This window comes from Leopardus geoffroyi, chromosome B2, assembly GCF_018350155.1.
Source record: "Leopardus geoffroyi isolate Oge1 chromosome B2, O.geoffroyi_Oge1_pat1.0, whole genome shotgun sequence".
NCBI classification, from domain to species: Eukaryota; Metazoa; Chordata; class Mammalia; order Carnivora; family Felidae; genus Leopardus; species Leopardus geoffroyi.
Window position 1 is genome coordinate 135,912,374 of NC_059332.1, and position 18,472 is coordinate 135,930,845.

The window sequence follows — 18,472 nt, forward strand, 5'->3', positions numbered from 1 at the left end:
GAACCAGTTCAGAGGAGACTCATAGCTGCTCCGAGCAGCTTGTCTGTGTCTCCCTCACAAGCCTCAGTCCTCACCTCTGCTACTTTCAGTAATCGTCTCTCTGAACCCACCACCGCTTTTCAGAGTCTACAGGCTAGGGGTGCCGCTGGTGATGTCTACCTGGCTGTGTCCCTCCCGGTCACTCCATGGCCTTACGGCTGTGGGGGATAATGGCTGGCCAGGGGGTTTGTCTCTCTTCTCTGCCAGCATCTGAAATGGTTTTGCCAGTTCACATAAAGGTTATGAACCCCCACGGTTGTTACTCTGAAACAATAATAGATTCTTTTTTTAAATTATTATTTTGGAAAACAGCGCTGCAGGGTATCAATAGAGTAGCCAAGCCCTTCCTACAAGTTCAAGTACATTTTTTTTTTTTTAAAGAGTGTTTTCAAAAGTATGGAGTGTGTTGAATGCCTTTCGTTATGAATGGATTAGATGTGTGTTATCTCCTGGAGAAAAATGTGTCTGGAAACATACTGCATTCTTAGAGGGATAATTAGTTCATTGTGCTTAGCACAGAGAGTCCTCCCATGGTGTCCTCAAAGATGGGACTGATCTACTATTGAAAGCAAGAGACTATTTGTAACATATTGCTTGCTCAATATCTAAAAATTGTTCAGTTCAGAAATAACTAAGACTTGATTTCATCGTCTCTGGACAATAAAGACCAAAATAGCCTAATAAAAGAACAAAGTGAAAAACAGAGCTAATGATTGTCCTAGACTCAGAGAAATGAGCCGATGGAGGAACACTCCAGAAACAGCAGGATTTTAGGCAATCTCAGTTGGCTTTCATGGCAGACTGACACATGACCGAGACCTGAAAATATGACTTGATTGCAAGGTAAGAGTGACCGTGAGAAAGTGTGAATAGTACGCGTTGTGTGTTTCTTTTCTAAAATTCATATGATCGTGACTCGATACTGACATTTTAGTGCCGTAGGGGGTGAAGAATTGTTTGCAGTTGGAAGATTTGAGTACTGGAAACCATTTATTATTTATAGTTTGGTTTCTATTATTATGTTCAATACTCCAGGACTAACAACAAAAAAAATAATACCTGCATTTAATTTCCCCTATACGCAAGTGCTTTTGTCTGCCTTACATCTGTACCTTTTGTTAAGAGCAACCACTTTTTAAATTTGCGAAGATAAACTCACGATTAAAATTATTTCACTTTGAAAATCCTCTTTGAGAAACAAAAAACCAGATTAGCTTTTGTGTTTGTTTAACAAAGTATATACTTTGGTTTGTATAACAATCACAAGGCAGAATTTATGGCTAGTGACATTTTCTGGGTTTAGAGTAGACGGTCTGGAGGAGTGTATATAGATTTTTAATAAACACCTGCAATGCAGAAGGGTGTTAGTACATTACATCTCATTTTCAGGAGGAAGGTCAGTGTATCCTTCTAAGGGACATCAGTGGGGATGTGGCAGTTTTTGGCAGGCGACTGCCTCGAGTGTTTATCATATTTATTCTGTGGTATGCACTCAGAAAAATGTAATCTGCCTTTTTCTATCAAAGAAAAAAGCTCTAATGGGCTAAAAAAAAAAAAAAAACAAAACAAAAAAAACCTTAAGAATGTTTTGTCCGTGTCCTGTGCTTTAGAAAATGGTTGGTTTCACCAGTTTGGGAAATGGCAAGATCTTAAATCACCAGATAAACAGCCCCCCCCCCTCCCCACTCCCAGCATTTATATTGTTACATGCTGTGTATAAAATATTAGTTGTGGTTTGAAGTACCCCTTGTAACTCCTGGCACCTCTGTATCTGAAAATGTAGGATTGTGTTCTAAATCTGCTTTATCCGGTATTGGTTTTAGGAAGCAAAAATCTTCCCTTGCGTTCAAAAAACAGTGTGTGTGCCTTTGCACTGCTTCCTTTCTCCAGGACATTCCTTCACCCTTTGTTGTCCAGCTTCTTGGAGCTGTTGCCTGGCTGCAAAGTCAGCAGAGGATCACAATTAGGTCAGACCCTATTAAGTCCCTAGAACCGCACGCTGTCTGAGCCTCCCCCTCTCAGCCTTCCGAGCCCTCCTGGACAGTCCCCTTGTGGCCTCCTTCCTAAAAGACCTGTACGGTTCCTGGGGAGGACGCGGACGTGCACAGGCTAATTCATACTAGGGTAGCAATGACTCCATAAACCCTCCCGGGATAGATTCGAGTGTTCACTGACAACTTTTAGCTTAAACCAAAAGACCTGGTTTCTCGTAGCGGAAGTGCACGCCCTGTGGCAGATGTCTGGGAAAGGACGTTTTTAAGTAGTGGGGCTTTCTGGTCCTCCTCCAATGAGGCCACAAGGCTGGACTGCACTCGGCTCGCTGGCTGGTTAGTGCTGTAGACCTGTCCTGTGGGGGCTGTTCTTCCACCTCTGGGCCCCCAGCCCCGGTGGGGCTACTGTGAATAGCCCGTGTCCTTCCTAATTGCGTAACGAGTGCTGCAAGCGAATTAACAAGAGCTGCTTTCCAGTAAGAGTATATCTCTTTCACCTAACAAGGCATGAATGTGCAATATATCTGCGACCCATCTCTCTGTCCCTTACAAAGAGACTTTGCTGAGCAAAAACAGCCCTTTTCCCTGCTCTTGATATCGGCAAATAAATTCTACAGGAAGAAGCAGCAAGGATGCCAGTGTTTGTGCCTTTTATGTGTCTTGGGATTTGTTTTGCTCCGTGCACAGAGGTCCAGCGGGACACCTACAAGAGCTGGTGCCAGCCCGTGTACTCCACGTGTGGGACATGAGATGAGAAGAACCGGAAAGCAAAGCCATGGCAGAGTAAGGTGGGACACAGAGAGGCCTTGAGAAAACACCCAGGCACACACACGGAGGCTCCTCTGCCCTCAGCTGTGAAAGAGCCTTGAATGGTTCTCCAGGAATGTTCCTTTCCCTTCCCTTTTCCTCTCTGCTCTTAGGTCCCTGAGCCTTACGCTTTGTTCATTTGTTAATTCACTTAGCAAACACTTGGTACTGGGATAAATATAAAGGCAAAAAGTGTGTGTGTGTGTGTGTGTGTGTGTGTGTGTGTGTGTGTTCCCTGCCCTGAAAAAGCTACATTTTTTTTTTTTTAAGTTAGATTTTCAAAGCTTGGATTCAAAATCCTATGAACCAGCCATGTTTGCAGGTGTGATGGAGAATGGTTCCAGTTACTTGCAAGAATTAGGAAAGATCTTTACTTACTAAAACAGGAATCACAGGTGAACTAACAAATGACTAACCCATGGGACCAAATACGCCCTGTGCTGTCACTTCAAAGCTGCCCTACAGGTTGGGTCACTTGGTTAATGCAGAAGTTTACCGACTGCCCAGCATCCACACTGGACACAGTCTTGCTGTCATGTACACAGCATCTCTCAGAAATGGCTTTTTAAAAATGTCTCTTGGCAAAAAAACAAACAAAAAAAAAATCCAAGTACAATAATACTGTAGTAGAAAATAAAAGACTTGTGACCTGAAGGTAAGGACCCAAAACACATGGGTCAGGAGAAAGCCAGGAGCCTCTGTATATGTACTACCCCCATCTAAGAATTTAGATTTTTGCATCTTCCACATGAAGATCAAATCTACAGTATAGGAAGGTTCCCAGCTCCGCAAGCTGATGGTCCAGGGTAGAAACGAGACCATTAGAAAATAATGAAATATGAGACCACGTGATACTCTGAGTATCATAAAGAGCCATTTAACAACTAGAAGGTGCAGGGGGCCGGAGTTGCTATGGAAGATTTGGTGGAGCTTGTAAGATTTGAACTGACTCTTGGGGCGCCTGGGTGGCGCAGTCGGTTAAGCGTCCGACTTCAGCCAGGTCACGATCTCGCGGTCCGGGAGTTCGAGCCCCGCGTCGGGCTCTGGGCTGATGGCTCGGAGCCTGGAGCCTGTTTCCGATTCTGTGTCTCCCTCTCTCTCTGCCCCTCCCCCGTTCATGCTCTGTCTCTCTCTGTCCCAAAAATAAATAAATGTTGGGGAAAAAAAAAAAAAAAAAAGATTACAAAACTCTAAAAAAAAAAAAAAAAAAAAAGATTTGAACTGACTCTTAGCTAAGCAGGAATGGAGGTTTGGGGCAAGGGTCTAGGGGACGTTATTTGGGGGGCAAGAGATATCACTGTGGAGCTCAGTATGGAGGATTAAGAGAGTCCCCACAGCCCCGGGGAGGACCCTTCCTCACAAACTGCCTTTTCAGCATCTGTGATTTAGTGATTTCCATCAAACTGGCGAATTTTGTGGGAGAGAAATCATTCTAAAAGTTGTCCTCTGAACTGACGGATCAATTTCCATCAAAATGGCTTACCTAGGTGGCCTTACATAGGTCCTGCCTGATTTGAAAGGAAATTGCCATTAAAACAAATTATCCTATTATGTTGTTAGCTTAAAATCACGTAATAGGTCTGATAGAAATATCTGTATTAAAGATGCTCAGCTCATATTATTTTCCATGACCCCAAATGAATGCTTTAAATGGAACTTCTATTTAAAGGATTTGATCTTTCGAAATAGTGTAGATTTCCGTGTCTGTACGTAGACATAATCCATAATTTGAATTTTAGCTCTGTGGTGCAGTCATATCGGTTTTCAATAACAGTTTGTATTTCTGAAGACCCTTCATCTAAAGAACTCAGTATCTTTTTCAAATATGAACCTTTTGGGTCTTTCTGTAAAAATACACATAGCATTTTAAGAAGGACAGGTGGCCTTATGGAAACTGAAATCCAAAATAATTTGAAGTTCTCTTGTACTAAAGGGTTGGAGTCCGATCATCCTGTCTTTGCTACTTCATATTTATGAATTATAAGAATTCTCTAAGAAATGCCTTTGAGTTTACATTTTCAGTCGTTTTCTTCAGATGGATTTTTAAGTGCTTTTTAAAATTTTTTTTAATGTTTATTTACTTTTTGAGAAAGAGAGACAGAGCACGAGTGGGGGGAGGGGCAGAGAGAGGGAGACACAGAATCCGAAACAGGCTCCAGGCTCTGAGCTGTCAGCACAGAGCCGACGAGGGGCTCGAACCCACAAACTGTGAGATCATGACCTGAGCCAAAGTTGGACGCTTAACCACCCAGGCGCCCCAATGCTGTTTGTTTTTTTAAAACGAAGCTTAAATAGATTCATGTTTAACTCTGCCTACTTAAAACTGTATTAAATATCTTGTTAAAGGAAAGGAAACGTCCAGACGTCTTCCAACTGGGTGATTCACTGCCACCTGCAAACTTCACTTGAAAACTTATGTTAAAGATGTGTCCATTTACTGTGAAACACACTTATAATTCAGGAAGTGAACTTGAAAATATCAGAGCTCCAAAGATCTTGATTCTTTTGTGGAATTTAATGAGAATGGTAGCCGGAGCCAGGAAGGTGAAGCCCAAGCAGCTTTAGGCGAGTGTGGGTTGTATTTGATGTTCACAAAAGAATGGCCGTCGCAGGGTGTTGCTCAGCGAAGTGTGCATTTTCAAGTTACCCACAGTGGTGTCTATTGTCCTGTTTCTCAATTGAATGATGTCATGTTTCATTTAAGGCTCTTAGTGATGCTGAAGTCTGTGGTCTGCACACTAGGGGGAAAAAGGCAGTGAGAAAGTTGCAAATCAGGTTTTTGTAAAGCCTTTGTGTGTTGGGTTTTGAGAGATAAAAGCTGACTCATGCAATATTTCTGCGGAAGGAGCTGCACGGACTAGTAAAGGCTTCTTGTTTTACCTGACTGAGCTCCCAGTGAGGTCACTGCATCAGCTGAAGGCAGACGATGCGGCTTAGCCTGGGTAAGAGCACAGGTAGGTGCTAACCGTGAAAGTGTCCAAAGAGCCGCTGTCCTCTTGGAGCAGCCAGAGACCGGCCACTGCGGTGAGAAACTGTCGCGGGGAGTTGGGGGCGGGAGGGAGTCCTTCACAACACTGTGCAGGGACAGCGGCTTGCTGGGATATATTACATCTGTTCTGTTATAAATGCGATGCATGGAAAAAAGTTATCCAACCATGGAATTAGTCTGGAAGGTGATTTTTTTTTTTTTCCTTCTCCATCTGAACTGCAGTGTCTTAAATGGTTGTTGCCTTGTTTTGGTTTGGTGTGGATCTTTCCTTAAAGTTCGGTTGAAATGTCCAGAGAGCTGAAGTTTGTGATTCTGGGGAGAAAACTAGAATCCCAGGTTGTTGTGTATTGAATGCCCAGTCTTTTAATGTGCTTTCTTTCTGAGGTTTATTGCAGGCTGAGAGGGGGTGGGGGGATACAGGTTTGCAAATTTTACGCTTAGCAACTGCAATGGTGAAATTTAGTCCGAGTCTAGAGGGACCCAAAGTTGACTGAGTAAATGCAGTTTCCATTTTGAGTTTTTATTGGCAAGAAATACTTTTATTAGGAGGAATAATTGGGGAGAAGGAGGCATGCAGTGTGTTCAACACTGTTGCACGTTGGATTCTGATTTTATTTTGTTTTATTTTGATTTTGATTTAGTGATAGTAATATATTTGCAAGAATATATTCAGCATCCTTTTTCATTAAGAAACATAAAAATCAATTACTTCGATGTAAAATATTTAAGTATTTCATACAAACTGAGGTTGTAGTTTTAATGTCCTCACATAACTTTTTTCAGATCGTAAAAGTAATACACATATGGAGGAAAGTGATATTTACAGATAAATATCAAAGGAAGAAATCCTCTATTTTCCTACTTGGTAAAACCAGTGTTAATATTTTATTATACACCACCTTAATCTTTTTCTAATGTGGATAATAAATAAGTGGCATTTTAAATTCAAAACAGGAATCATATGGTACACATGTCTTACAAGCCACGCATTGTACTAAACTGTATATTATGATGATTTTCTACGCCCATAAGAATTTGAAAGGACATGACATTTAATAGTTTTATATTGTACCTCCTAGATGGATATATTTACTCAGATCTCTGTTGTTGACACTTTGAATTCTCTTCCTCTTTTTCTCTAAGAAAATGTTTAGTGTACTTTGTGGATGGATTTATTTACTCAGAGTGCTATTGTTAGTCCCTTGAATTTCCCCTCTTCTTCCTCCTCCTTTTATCCCCCCCAGCAAATGTTATTTACCCTAATGCCTCCCTTTCAACTGTGCAGAGATGTTTTAGGAACTGAGTGTGTTCAATACCGACAGAGCCTTAATGTACAGCTATCATTGTTAGTTACTGCCCTGAAACTGATATTTCCATCCTAACAGGAAGGTGCTATTCAAAGTGAATATAGGAAGTGAAGCATAGATTATTATTTAATCTAAATTAAAAGTAGAGACTTTTAGCCTTGGCAGAGTCGATGACATATATTTCATCAGCTAAGACCTGACATTGGTAGGATCTAGAAGAAAATTGCTACTTTGCAGTTACTGCTTATGCTGTGATTCCAGCTAGGAATGGACTTGCTGTTTATTTCAGGGTTGGACTCATATCCCAAAGGTTGGATGAGACCTGAGGAAATCATGCAGTCCAGCCACCTAACTTATACGTGAGGAAACCTGAAACCCAAAGATTATAATACCAACCTTGGTGGTACAGAGCCCGGGCAGAAATGCAAACCCTCCAACCAAGAGAGGAAGTGTTATGTCATCACCTAATTTCTGGCTGGTCCTCTGAGTTCTTTCTATAACACACAGTTGGGTATATAATCAGTCCTTCACACACGCACACACACACACACACATGCACACACGCACACACACACACACTGTGTAGGCCCTTTGGCATATTGGAACCATGTGCTTTATGTAGGGAGCTTATGCTTAAGTGCATTTCCTGATCTCTAAGGTCCTTTTCTGCCTTACTGTTTTATGAATCTATATCCAAGTACAAGGAATAATGGACTAGAAATCAGAAACCAGAGTCTCTGATTCACAGTTCAGCTTTGAGCATTCTATTAATTTTTTTCACATATAAAATTTTAAGGAGTAATGACACATGTGAATGAATGTGGAGACTTTAGTTTGTTTTGATTTTTGCTTTTTAAGGGTAATTTTGATGCAGAGTTAGACCAGTGGCATATTACGGTAAAGCTAGTCTGTTATAATAGAGATTGTTCCGGTTATCTCTTGCTGCATAACAAATCATTCCAAAGCCTAGTGGTTTGGAACAACAGCAATCATTTGTAATCTCTCAAGGTTTTGTGAGTCAGGAATTCAGGAGAGGCTCTGCTCTGTGGTTCTCAATCAGGGACTTGTGAGGTTGCAGTCAGACATAACAGGGCTGGCTGGGGTCAACTCGAAGGCTTCTCACTCACGCAGCTGGTGCTGTGGCTGGAAACACGCAAACAGAAGGCACTGGAACAGCTAGGGTTCCATAAGCATCTCTCTACATGCCAGCGTGGTCTTACCACGTGGTTTCTCCAGCATGGCAGCTTCAGGAGAACCAGACTTTTCTGTATGGTGGCTCAGGGCATGTCCGGACCCAGTTTTAATGCAAAGCGCCTTCTGCCCTCATGTTCTACCATATTCTAGGGCCCCGGTGTCATGTTCGGGGTTCAGGCAAGGTCCCTGCCACATCTGGGTTCCAGGAGGAAGGGAAAGAATGTGGAGGAGGGGCGCCTGGGTGGCTGAGTCGGTTGGCCGTCTGTCTTCAGCTCAGGTCATGATCTCACGGTCTGTGAGTTCGAGCCCCGCGTCGGACTCTGTGCTGACAGCTCTGAGCCTGGAGCCTGCTTCAGATTCTGTGTCTTCCTCTCTCTCTCTACCCCTCCCCCTCTCACACTCTGTCTCTCTCTCACTGTCAAAAATAAATAAACATTAAAAACAAAAATTTTTTTTATTTATTTTTTATTTGTTTAACATTTATTTATTTTTGAGACAGAGAGAGACAGAGCATGAACAGGGGAGGGGCAGAGAGAGAGGGAGACACAGAATCTGAAACAGGCTCCAGGCTCTGAGCTGTCAGCACAGAGCCCGACGCGGGGCTCGAACTCACGGACCGTGAGATCATGACCTGAGCCGAAGTCGGACACTTAACCGACCAAGCCACCCAGGCGCCCCCGAATTTTTTTTTTAAAGAATGTGGAGGAATGATGGTAAATGTTTGAGAAATGGACCCCCAGACAGGCACTTCTCACTTCCACTGATGAAGAGAACTTGACCTTCACGCTGTTATGTATGGTGGGAAGGTTGGGAAGTGTTGGCAACAGGAAGTCTATACACTAAAGAAGGGCGTGGACTTTAGTGGATAACTAACAGCCCCCTCTCAAACTGATTTAGCCCAACCCCGTAATCTCCTTCATCTTCCACACTAAATCACCATAATAAAAGCAGACCTTAAAGGTAAAAACAGCTGCCTTTGTATAAAAAGCACAACCAAAAACACCTCAAGCAAAACTGGCAAGCTCTTGCCCTTGAATGTAGAAATTCTGGAGTCACCACTGAGCTGCGGTACTTTATCTATTAACTGCATTAACTGTCCTCTTAGTTTCCATTGCTGGCATGGAAACCCTTAGTAAATTACCTAAATATTTAGTATCAGACTTTACAGCTTGAAAGAATCTTCGTTTTTGTTTTCTCTTTCAACCCCTCGCCTCTTGTTGGAACAAGAGCGTTTTTGCAAAACATCTTTTCCCACTCTTGATCTTCTTGTGCAAATACTTAACTGCCTCTTCAGTGGTAACACGATATTTTAAACTCTGTATTTGGGGAAATTTTTTTAATTTACAGAAGAGTTTCAAAGATCGTCCAGAGCTCTTTGACACCTTTCATCCAGCTTCCCCTCATGTTAGCTTCTTGCATAACCATAGTACATAGGTTAACACTAAGAAATTAACATGGTAGTATGATTTTTTTTTTTTTTTTACTTCTTTATTACCAAAGAGCTGCAGATAATTACGACAATCAAGTTACCTGGAATGAATACTCTGAGCATTAAGGAACATGTGGAATTGCAGTTCTGCCCTTAATGCAAGAATCGCACTGGTATTTTAGAAAAACCCAGAGGCAGAAACTCGTGTTGCTATCTGGTGGCTTTTATCCACTGAGCTATCCACTATCTCAGAGGTGTATAGGGGAGAACCATTCTCCTCAAATACCTCATGTTGTCTTTGACATACGTAAATGTGTATTTCTTATAACTTCGACTCTGAAAAGTTTTTTTTCATTTGTTTTGTTTATATACAACTTTGAGGCTTTACCTAAGACTGGCCCTGTATTAAATGACTTTGCTGGCTGAGAGAATAACTTCTTGCTTATACTTTAGTGTCTCTGTTGGTTTCCCCTTTTTGAGAAATTCACAGGCAGTATAATACGGAACCACGTCATTTTAGTTATTCATTGGTCTTGAGCGTAACACATTCTCTTGATTTCCATGACTGTCCTGCCAAGGAACTCAGCCTAGATGTTTGAAGTCTAGAATAGCAATGAGCAGAACTCGGAAATCCTGATCACGCTTCAGCCCCCATCGTGCATAGGGCTCTGTCTTGCCTTGTAAAGCTCCCCGTGGGGGGTTGTGACCGGGAGTGGTCCCCTGGGGACCCATCAGTCGCCCCTGCACCGTGTAAACATGGTCACAGGAAGCCTGGGCTCTACTTGCCGTGGAAAGTCCTGCCTCAACCCTAAATCAGCCTGAGCAAGTTAGAGCCAAGAAGTGCTGCTTTGGATTCTAGCAGTGACATTCCAAAGGAGAGCAATTAAAATAATGGAAGTTTGAAGAGCAAACAAAGAAGAGCCAAGGAATTAAAGCTCTTTCACCTAGAAACAATTAGACAGAGACTTCTCATGATGTAAAGTGTGTGAGAGCATATCTACATGGGGCTGCGATAGCTTTTTTTTTTTTTTCTTGAGGATGGCACAAGAAGAAATATTTGATGTTGATGGTTTTGAGGCTGACAGCACTTGGGGCTAGAAGCATCATTAGGACTCTGGGGTGCCTGGGGGGGCTCAGTGAGTTAAGAGACCATTGATTTCAGCCCGGGTCATGGTCTCACAGGTCATGAGTTCGAGCCCCACGTCGGGCTCTGCACTGACAGCTCAGAGTCTGGAGCCTGCTTCTGATTCTGTGACTCCTCCTCTCTCTGCCCCTCTCCCACTCACGCTCTGTCTCTCAAAAATTTAAAAAAAAAAATTTTTTTAAATACTTGTTCTATATTTAAAACAAAAGAATCATTAGCACTCCAAGGCCCTCAACATGTGTGTCCACCAGCACTGCCTCCGGGTGTATCAAGGGTCAGATGAACCAAGACCCTCCAGGCAGGTAGACCCGGCTTATTTTAGGATATTCACGGTCAAAAGACCCGCTGACATGGGCCATCAGCAATGTTGGGCAGGTTCTCAGCAGGTGCTATATAATAGCCCAGTGTTTGGGTTTTGGTAAGAAGGAAGAGAGGTTATGGGAAAGAAAACAAAGCAGCACGTTAGCCAAATGCTAAGACAACCTGTCAGCATCTCTCACTCAAGGCGGAGGAAGCAGCTTTCGTGCTTTACAGCTTTGTGCTGGGTGTTTCTGTGTATATGGGACATCAGCTACCCCAATATCTAGTGCACAGCGGCTGTCTTACAACTGTTTTTCTTTTCTTTTTCTTTTTTTTTCAACGTTTATTTATTTTTGGGACAGAGAGAGACAGAGCATGAACGGGGGAGGGGCAGAGAGAGAGGGAGACACAGAATCGGAAACAGGCTCCAGGCTCTGAGCCATCAGCCCAGAGCCCGACGCGGGGCTCGAACTCACGGACCGCGAGATCGTGACCTGGCTGAAGTCGGACGCTTAACCGACTGCACCACCCAGGCGCCCCATTACAACTGTTTTTCTTAACTCGTAACAATATGGTGTATTGATGAATGGAGGGGGAGAAAGACAACCTTGGAGTGTTATGCACCTCTCCCTTCACTACTATTGAATAAAGATTGATAAAGCGGTAAATTTAAATCTTCCAGAGGCATCTCATGATCTAGAAGACTTCCAGATCATCATTGTCCAACTAAACTCTAATGCAAACCCCCTATGTAATTCGTAATTTTCTAGTAGCAAGGCTAAAAGGCAAAATGAGAGCAGTGAGAATCATTTTTAAAAGGTATTTTAGCTAACCCATTTCCCCCAAATATTATCGCACCATGTAAGTCATGTAAAATTATTAATGCGGTATTTAGTCCTTTTTTGTTTCATACTAAATCTTCAACATCTGGTATATATTTTACACTTCTAACACATCTCCATTTGGAGCGGCTGCATTTCAAGCGGTCAATAGCCGCGTGCGGCTCCTGGCTATTGTGTTGAACAGTCAGCTCTGGAGATAAATATCAGTAGTCAGTTTGCTGTATCAGGAAAAATAGGCCAGACAGGGTGGAAATGTTAAATTATTTTGAGGGAGGTGAGAACAAGACGGAGGCAGTTTTTATGAGGTCCATTTCCTTAGGTGTGAAAACTATAATTATCTTCTAAGCAGTGAATCAACATAAAAAATGTTATCCATTAGCAAATGTAGTCTCATATTTATACACCATTAAATGACCTAGCATTAAGTGTTTCACTTCTGTCATTGGTAATTTTGGAAGGTGTTTAATTTGAGGTAGTAAACTTGGTTAAATACTACAGATACCGAATATCTCAAATATTCTCTTTGAAAAGAGCCCGGTCGGCAGTCTGAAGAATAGGCTGGCCCGGTGGCCTAGAACACATAGCCTGGTATTAGCATATAAGAAGCCTTAACTGGAACAGGACCAATTCATGCTGCTACGTACCCATGGGGCACCTGAGTGGCTCAGTTGGTTACGCGTCCAACTTTGGCTCAGGTCATGATCAAGCATCCAACTTCATCTCAAGTCATGATCTTGTGGTTCGTGGGTTCAAGCCCCACATCGGGCTCTGTGCTGACAGCTCAGAGCCTAGAGCCTGCTTCAGGTTCTGTGTCTCCCTCTCTCTATGCCCCTCCCCAACTCACGCTCTGTCTCTGTCTCTCTGTCTCTCTCTCTCTCAAAAATAAATAATAAACATAAAAAAAAAAGATGTATCCACGAAGGGACCTGTTGACCCGAGTTTCCCTATCTTTGAAAGAGTAAAAGGTGGGGCGCCTGGGTGGCGCAGTCAGTTAAGCGTCCGACTTCAGCCAGGTCACGATCTCGCGGTCCGGGAGTTCGAGCCCCGCGTCGGGCTCTGGGCTGATGGCTCAGAGCCTGGAGCCTGTTTCCGATTCTGTGTCTCCCTCTCTCTCTGCCCCTCCCCCGCTCATGCTCTGTCTCTCTCTGTCCCAAAAATAAATAAGCGTTGAAAGAGTAAAAGGCACTGTCATCCCTAGCAGCCCAGCATGGACTCCCCTGAAGCATCTGGCCACTTTTGTTCCCCTTTAATCTCTCAGTCCCGGTATTGGCGCATCAAAGTAAGTAAAGAAGTGAGTCTCTATTGTGGTCATTTTCACCAATACTGATAATGGATATTTGCCAAGAGTTCCAGAACTGTTCAATGTAGTTTTCTATACCGGAGGGAAGGTGTGTCCAGTTATGGAGACTAGGTTGATCTGGACTTTTCCAGATGCCCTGGCTTACATGTACAGTATATCCAGCTTATTTTTGGTACGAAATCATTGTTGCCTCATTGGGCCCTTGGGACCTTAAAGAATAATCATATACTGTACTTCCCAAGTTAGTGCCCATTTTTAAAGTGAGATCAACCTCATGGTTATGATTATGGTTAATCACATGATTACGATGGCTGCCATCATAAGGGGAAGAAAACCTTGATGAGTCTGCCTCTACTTCCAACTGCCCGGGACGTTATTAACACCAGTCCCAAATGTGGGCAAGTGCCCTTTGCTGTAAGCACACCTAAATGCCTGGCTGATTCTTGGATTTTTGCCACACTCAAGTTGGATCAGGCTTTTTAGAGCAAGTGCATTTTAACTACCATAACCAATCCATGTTTTATAGGCCATAAAGTTGTCATAGAACAAGCAGAAAGAATATTGCAAAAGCTTTAAAAATTTGTGGCAAGCTTATACCATGTGGTGGTGGTTATGCTGATAAATTGCTCATTTCCTACACATTTCTTACCATTTCTTCTTGTTGACCCAGTTTAGTTCTTTTATTTTATATTTATAATATTCGCATTACACGTTGGCACTGATATTTGCTGTAAATATAAACTATCTAGAAAAACTCGGGATATTGAAGGATACAGAGTTGATGGGATTCTTTATATTCTAGAAATATTGCTACCAGCTGTTTGACAGTCTTTATTATAGAGTCAAACCAAATTCATGTTCCTTTTAAAAAATGACTATTAATCTAGATCCTTCTTATTAATGTAAGTGTGTCTTGTTCTAACCTTCTAAACATAGGTTGCACTCATATGTTTTCTCAACGTTTATTTATTTTTGGGACAGAGAGAGACAGAGCATGAACGGGGGAGGGGCAGAGAGAGAGGGAGACACAGAATCGGAAGCAGGCTCCAGGCTCTGAGCCATCAGCCCAGAGCCTGACGCGGGGCTGGAACTCACGGACCGCGAGATCGTGACCTGGCTGAAGTCGGACGCTTAACCGACTGCGCCACCCAGGCGCCCCTGTTTTCTAACAAAACCCGTACACATGGATCCTGCTGGTAAGGTCACCTGCCAAAATGAAGCAAATGTCTTCATTCAGCATGCTCTTTATTGCAAGGTATATTGTTCTGTAAACTTGGGATCTCATTAGGGGGAAACAGTGTTCGTCCTGCCTTCTTGCAAACAAAGAAGATTGGAACTTTGTGTGTTTCCCCAAAATATCTTCTGTGAGTTTCAATTTTGTGTAGGGCCTCAAGATTTAAATGCTACATATATTAAATGACCTTTTGACTTTGCCATTAGATAGTCTCTTCTTAATGCCGTCTTCTAAACATTAACAGCCCCATTTCTTTAAAAATGCATAATTTTTCTCATAACCGAGTTCCTATATTACTTAATTGTATATTTACACTGCCGTGTTATCTAACTTTGGGGGGGTGGTGTTGTAGTTAATCAAATATACTCTGGGGGCACCTGGGTGACTCAGTCGGTTAAGCGTCCCACTTCAGCTCAGGTCACGATCTCGCGGTCCATGAGTTCCAGCCCCGCATCAGGCTCTGGGCTGATGGCTCAGAGCCTGGAGCCTGCTTCCGATTCTGTGTCTCCCTCTCTCTCTGCCCCTCCCCCACTCATGCTCTGTCTCTCTCTGTCCCAAAAATAAATAAACCTTAAAAAAAAAATTAAAAAAAAAAACAAATATACTCTGTCATAGCATAACTTCATATACACCCCAATTACGATGTCAACTTTCAAGTAGAGATTGAGGGAAATGTCGTGTTGAGAGAGGAAGTTTGAGGTCTTAATATTTTGGCTTTCCTTGCCCAGTATTAGAAAAGGCTTATCCCCACAACATTTTTTCTTTCATGCTGTCTCCAAGTAAAATGTAAAATTGTCAGCATCTGTTAAATAGTGATGACTGCAGGAAGGTGGCTTAAACTGTTGTGGAATTAGAGTGCAATACTGAAAACATAGAACGGTGTTGCATAAAACTCCATAAGAATCATGGAGGGTGTGTTTGAAGTAAGAATCCCTCGTGATGCTTGTTAAAGCTATAGAATCCCTATGCCCTGACCGCGGAGCCTTTAATTCAGTAAATCTGGGCGAATCCTCATGCACGAGTCGTTCCAGGTGATCCCACTTTGCGGCGGTGGATGCAGTGCTTCTCTGGATGCAGTGCTTCTCGAGCTTTCCTGCGTGCTCCAGTGGCATTGGCATCTTGTTAAAATGCAGAGGTCATGCCCCAGACTCCGCATTTCTCACCTGCTCCCAGCTGATGCTTTAGAAACTCACACTTTGCAACTCAACCGCCCAAGGGCGCCTTTGCATTTCCTTCTATAACGAATTCACCACCTTTCTACTTCTGACCGTATATACATTTGGGCGAGGCTTTAACCTCCTTTAAACCTTGTTTGATACAATTTTAAAATACGTGCTCACCTTGTCCTTCTTCTTTCTTTTGTTCTTTCCTTCCCACCCCCAATGACTGTAGATGTGCACCAGTTAGGTCTTGAAGTGCCATCAGCTGTAGCAGAAATTCCAGATCCCAAGACCATAGCCAGGCATCCCCGCTCCCAGGAACTGAAGGCCATGGAGCTCTCTGACAGTGACCGCCCCGTCAGCTTCGGCTCCACGTCGTCCTCCGCCTCTTCCAGGGACAGCCATGGCTCCTTCGGCAGCAGAATGACCTTAGTTTCGAACAGCCACTTGGGCTTGTTTCACCAAGATAAGGAAGCCGGGGCCATAAAACTGGAGCTGATTCCGGCCAGGCCGTTTTCCAGCGGCGAGTTGCAGAGGGACAGCGCCGCCAGGCAACAGAACGCCGACGAGGGCGACGAAGGGCAGCCCCGGGCCCAGCGCAGAATGGAGGCCAACGGGGCGACCCAGCCGGGTGCGGAGTCGACCACCAGCCCCAAGCTGCTCTATGTGGATAGGGTTGTCCAGGAAATTCTGGAGACCGAAAGGACTTACGTGCAAGATTTGAAAAGCATCGTGGAGGTAAGGCGCAGTTTTTCCTTCGGTTTTGGTCTCTCAAAGTTGGTCACGCAGGAGAAATATGCTTGCAAAATAAAGAGCAAAGCCAGGTATCAGAGATGCGTCGTCTCCCAAGATGCAGAAGTAGGGTGAATGTTCCAACCGATCATAACTTAAGAGGAACCCTGAGGCCATACGCATTGTGTTAAAATCCTCTTGATAATTTGCATTAACGCGCTAATGATGTGTTAGAAGCAAGACTGCTGGGACCAGTGCACCCCCCGCCCCCCACCAGTACGTTATGGTAGTAACTCCTACACCAAAGAGCTCCAAGTGCTTCGCAGGTGCCAGAGCACTTTAAGTGCCCCGACCTGCAGATGTCTGGGGGAGTGTGACTGAGTCCTTCAGGCTGTCTGCACCTTAATCACAATTATCTACTGGTGTCTGGGAGCTTCCCAGACCGGACTGATCCCTGTGTCCCGCCTCCAGAGATTGTGATTTCACGAGCCTGGGGTATGGCCCAGGCAGAGAGATTGTGGAAGATCCCCAAGAGATTCGGGCGAGCTTGGGAGTCTCTGTTCGATGCTATTCTCTATTGGCTGGTGTTGGGGGAAGGGGGTAGAGGGAAGGGAAAAACCGTGGGCTTTATCTTGTCTCAGGCATTTACTTTCTGGTCACTTTTATTACAAACAAGTTTGCTTGAATTCTTTGGCTCCATGTGAATTGAGCTCAGCTTTATGGGCCAAACCATGTACTTTGGAGATTGAGTTATTAATTGACTTTGACTTATAGATCGTTTTTTTTTTCTTTTCTTGTTAATTTTTTTTAAATGTTTATTTTTGAGAGAGAGAGAGAGTGTGTGTGTGTGCGAGCAGAGGAGGGCCAAAGAGAAGGAGACGGAGAATCAGAAGCAGGCTCTGCACTGTCAGTGCAGAACCCAGTGTGGGGCTCAAACTCATGAACTGTGAGATCATGACCTGAGCCGAAGTCAGACGCTTAGCGACCTGAGCCCAAATCAGACGCGTAGCCACCTGAGCCATCCAGGTGCCCCGATTTATAGATAGGTGTTTAAGGATAAAGTAAAAATTACCAGAGTAGCACAGATGTTAGCTCACTGTCAATTGATGATTAAAAATATTAATATTTCCAAGGCAAATTTATGTCATAAAGCTATAGCCACTTTCCTTCCTGGTAATATACCAAGTTCCTTCCTTTGCTAATACCCACTTCCTGTTTTAGACTTTTTAATCTAAAATGTTTCGGAGTATAGGAGAATATTTGCTGAGGAGCACATTCTGCCCCGAATATATGCATTCTTAGAACTTTAGAAGAAAATTCTGAGGCATAATTGTGTGTTGAGTTCCATAAATGACAGAACCAGACCCTGTCTACTAAAAATAGTTATGACATAACTTCCCGGTAAAAATAGAAAAATCAATTGATGCTCAACCAAAACAATATGTGATACCAAATGTAGAATACACCAGGCCAATTTCCTTTTTAATTTCAGCAATGATGTCATTTGTACTTGAGAAGAAATACCTGTGAAATTGCCAAAAATTTTGCAACCTCTCGGGAAAGTCACGGCTGTTGAAGCTTTCTTTGGTCTGTCCTTTTTCTTTTCTTCCTTGGAAATCTTTTCACCTGATCAAAATTCACACACCAAGAAAGAAACCAGCAGTTACCGCACTGGTGTTCCAGGAACACTGTTATTTTTTCTGAGACTGGTTGATAAACTTTAGTGAGAGGAGATGGGTAAGATCTGAACACGAAAGGACCAATGAAGACAGAATATTTTTTTTTAGTTTTTAATGTTTGTTTTTTTTTTTTTTTTAATTTTTTTTTTTTTCCAACGTTTATTTATTTTTGGGACAGAGAGAGACAGAGCATGAACGGGGCAGGGGCAGAGAGAGAGGGAGACACAGAATCGGAAACAGGCTCCAGGCTCTGAGCCATCAGCCCAGAGCCCGATGCGGGGCTCGAACTCACGGACCGCGAGATCGTGACCTGGCTGAAGTCGGA

The 18,472-nt window shown here is 43.3% G+C and overlaps 1 protein-coding gene across 7 annotated transcripts in view; it reads left to right on the forward strand.

Moving 5' to 3' along the window:
* PLEKHG1 (pleckstrin homology and RhoGEF domain containing G1) overlaps positions 1-18,472 on the forward strand; it is a 237,615-nt gene that overhangs the window by 119,223 nt on the left and 99,920 nt on the right. For 4 of the 7 annotated variants that reach the window (XM_045500019.1, XM_045500020.1, XM_045500014.1 and 1 more), the window contains one exon: positions 15,969-16,474. In XM_045500019.1, the coding sequence (XP_045355975.1) occupies positions 16,067-16,474 (408 nt within the window). In that variant the 5' untranslated portion in view covers positions 15,969-16,066. The other 3 variants (XM_045500017.1, XM_045500016.1, XM_045500018.1) reach the window with 3 other exon arrangements.